At 63.0% G+C, this 3,532-nt stretch overlaps 1 protein-coding gene across 1 annotated transcript in view; it reads left to right on the forward strand.

Moving 5' to 3' along the window:
* The window catches only part of TBC1D25 (TBC1 domain family, member 25), a 3,640-nt gene extending 2,253 nt beyond the window's left edge, over window positions 1-1,387 (forward strand). The window contains exon 7 of the mRNA XM_010574582.1: window positions 5-1,387. Within this exon, the coding sequence (XP_010572884.1) occupies window positions 5-1,387 (1,383 nt within the window). The remainder of the gene's footprint in view (window positions 1-4) is intronic.
* Window positions 1,388-3,532: the final 2,145 nt, after the last annotated feature.

Raw genomic sequence — 3,532 nt, forward strand, 5'->3', positions numbered from 1 at the left:
GCAGCGGGGGGAGAGCGAGGCCCCCGCGGAGGCGGCTGGCGGCCGAGGCGGGCACGAGGCCCGCGGGGACGGCCAGGAGAGTCCCAGGAGCTCCGGCGGCGACGTCCAAGTGGGTTCCAAAGCCTCCGTGGACGTCCCAGAGGCTCCCGGCAAAGACCCGGAGAAACCAAAGAGCTCCAGCGACATCCAAGAGGGTTCTGAGAGCTCCGGGAACATCCAGGAGGGTCCCAAGAGTTTTAGGGATGACCAAGAGGGTCTCGAGAGTTCCACCGATGTCCAGGGTGGCTCCAAGACCTCTGGGAGCGACCACGAGAAGCCTGAGGTCTCTGGGGACGTCCAACCTAGTCTGGACGGCTCCCGGAATGACCAAGAGGATCCGAAGGTCTCCCGGGATGCCAAGGTCCCCAGGGATAGCCAGGGTGGCCTTAAGGCCTCTGTGGAGGTCCAAGGTGGTGCTAAGGTCCCCAGGGGTATCCGAGAGGATCCCAAAGTCTCCAGCGATGGTGGCCGAGACCCTGCTGGCCCCAAGGACGTCCAAGAAGACCCTGATGCGTCTAAAGAGGTTGACCGAGACCCTGATGTTCCCAAGGAGGTCAACGAAAATGCCAGCGCTCTGAAGGAAATCGGCGAACAACCCGACGTCTACAAGGTGGTTCGCGGAGACCCCGACGTCTTCAGGAAACCCGGCAAAGACGCCAACGTCGGCGCTGAGCCCAGCGTCTTCAAGAAGACTCGCGAAACTCGGAACGTCTCTAAGAAGTCAAGTGAAAACCTGAACGCCCCGGAAAAGGTCGGTGACGACCACAGTCGCCGAGTTTCCAAGAGGGTTGGGCAAGACCCCGATGTGCCCAAAGAGACCGGGAAAGACCCCAAAGAGACCGGGAAAGACCCCGAGGTCCCCAAAGAAGTTGGTGACGCTCCCAAAGAGGTTGGCAACGCCCCCAGCTCCCCGAGAGAGGTTGGTGAAGACCCCGGCGAGGTACGTGATGACCCCCGCGCGGGCAGAGAGGCTGCTGACGCCCCCGAGGACCCTTGGGGGGGCGGTTGGGCCTGGGAGGACTCGTGTTCCTCTTCCTCCTCCTCCGCCTCCTCCTCCTCGTCCTCGGAGGAAGAGGTGGGTCTGGAGGACGACGGGGCGCCGCTACCGCCGCCGGAGGAATTGGGGCAGGGGAACCCCTTCCTCCTCTTCCTCTGCTTGGCCATGCTGCTGGAACAACGGGAAGCCGTCATGGCGCGGGCCGGGGATTACAACGAGGTGGCCATGCATTTCGACCGCCTGGTGCGACGGCACCACCTGCCCCGCGTCCTGCGCCGCGCCAAGGGGCTTTTCGCTCGTTACCTGGAAGGTTGGGGGGGGGCACCCCCGGGAGGGCCCCCCACGGGCTAGGGGTGTCGGGGAAGGGGGGCTAGGGGTGACCCAGGGGGACGTGGGGGACCCCCACGGGCGCCACAGGGGGGACCCGTCCTTTTTTTGGGGACCCCCAGGGCATCACGGGGAAGCCCTAAGTCAGCGTGGGGACCCGGGGGGCTTTGGATCCCCGTGGGTCTTCTTTGGGGACCCCCCTGGGTCACTGGGGGGGGCCGTAGGATAACGCGGGGACCCCCAGGACGCTGCAAGGGACCTATAGGTCACCGTGGGGACCCCATAGACATCGTGGGAGACGTATAGGTCCTCTTCGGGGACCAGTAGGCTACTGGGGGGGGCTCCTAGGTCAACGTGGGGACCTACAGGGCAGCGTAGAGACCCCCCTGGGGACCCGTAGGTCCTTTTTTGGGGACCTGTAGAGCACCCTAGGCACCCCGTAAATATCCTATAGGTCGGCACGGGGACCTATAGGCCAGCGTGGGACACCCCCGGGGACCTATAGGTCAATATAGGGACCGTGGAGATCCCCCTCGGGGACCCCTATAGGTACCAGCTGGGGCCCCACAGCCCCCCCCCCGGGGACATATGGACCCCCCCCGGACGCCCATAGATCCCCACAGGGGGTCTGGAGACACCCCAGTATGGACCAGTACAGCCCGGTGTCTCCCCCTTGGGGTTTTACGGCACCTTGGGGGCATCCCAGTATAGACCAGTATGAAGCACTACGACGTCCTAGCTAGGAACTCTTGGATTTGCGTTGCCTTGGGCCAGACCAGTATGGACCAGTGAAGGGTCTGGGAGCCCAACTGGGAGCCCCGCGTATGCATCGCCTTGGGTCGGAGTGGGACGGACCAGTACAGCATCCCAACTGGGATCACTGCGTTGACATGGCCTTCAGCCATCCCAGCACGGACCAGTATGGACCAGTACGGCAGCCCAACTGGGAGCTCTTCACCGGCGTGGCCTTGCGTCCTCCCAGTACAGACCAGCATGCACCAGTACAGCATCTTGCCCGGGATCTCTTCACCCGTGTGGCCTTGTGTCCTCCCAGTATGGACCAGTATGGACCTGTACAGCATCTTGCCCGGGATCTCTTCACCCGTGTGGCCTTGCGTTCTCCCAGTACGGACCAGTATGGACCGGTAGGGCGCCCTGACTGGGATCTTAATGCATATACGGGTTCTCCCAGTATGGACCACTGCAACCCAGTTCTTGCTCCCCCACCCCGGGTGCCTTCTCACCCCGCTCCTTATTTATTGCCCCCCCCTCCCCGTCTCCTGCGGGGGGGACGCAGGCGTCCGGGGATCCGTGAGGTGCCGAAGACGTGAATAAACCTGACGCCCACCACTGTCGTCTGGGAGGGTCCCAGTATGGACTGGGAAGGGGTTGGGGGCTGCCAGCACGGACTGGGGAGGGTTGCGGCGGTTTGGTTTGGACTGGGAAGGGGGAAATGGGGCTCCCAGTATGAACTGGGCATCTCCCCGTGTAGACTGGGGAAGGATAAGGGGTGCGCAGTCCATACTGGAAAGGGATAAGGGCGGCCAGCGCGGACTGGGAAGGGATTACAGCTTCCAGTCCAAACTAGGAAGTGGCTGTGGGCTCCCAGTATGAACTGGGGAGTTCCCAGTACGGACTGGGAAGGGGTTGCGGTCTGCGTTGCGGTGTGCGAAGTGGAGGTGCCCGGACGCCTGGGTCCCCAGCTTGGGTGGGAGGGGCCAGTACTGGGATCTTCCCAGTGCCCTCAAGTCCCAGTATCCCCAGTTTTAGTCCCGTCGCTGCCTGCATTGGCTGAGGCTGCTCCCAGTTACCTCAGTCCCTCCCAGTTCCCCACAGTGCTTCCCATTTCTTCCCAGTATCCCTAGTTTCAGCCCCGTGGCTGCCTGTGTTTGCAGAGAGTCTGCTCCCAGTCCCTCCCAGGTCTTCTCCATCCTTCCCAGCTGCTCCCAGTCCCCTTCCAGTTCCTCCCAGTTCCCCCCAGTGCTTCCCATTTCTTCCCAGTATCCCTAGTTTCAGCCCCGTGGCTGCCTGTGTTTGCAGAGAGGCTGCTCCCAATCCCTCCCAGGTCCTCTCCATCCTTCCCAGTCCCTCCCAGTTCCCCCCAGTGCTTCCCATTTCTTCCCAGTATCCCTAGTTTCAGCCCCGTGGCTACCTGTGTTTGCAGAGAGG

Source organism: Haliaeetus leucocephalus, unplaced genomic scaffold (genome assembly GCF_000737465.1).
Source record: "Haliaeetus leucocephalus isolate CR32 unplaced genomic scaffold, Haliaeetus_leucocephalus-4.0 Scaffold443, whole genome shotgun sequence".
NCBI classification, from domain to species: domain Eukaryota; kingdom Metazoa; phylum Chordata; class Aves; order Accipitriformes; family Accipitridae; genus Haliaeetus; species Haliaeetus leucocephalus.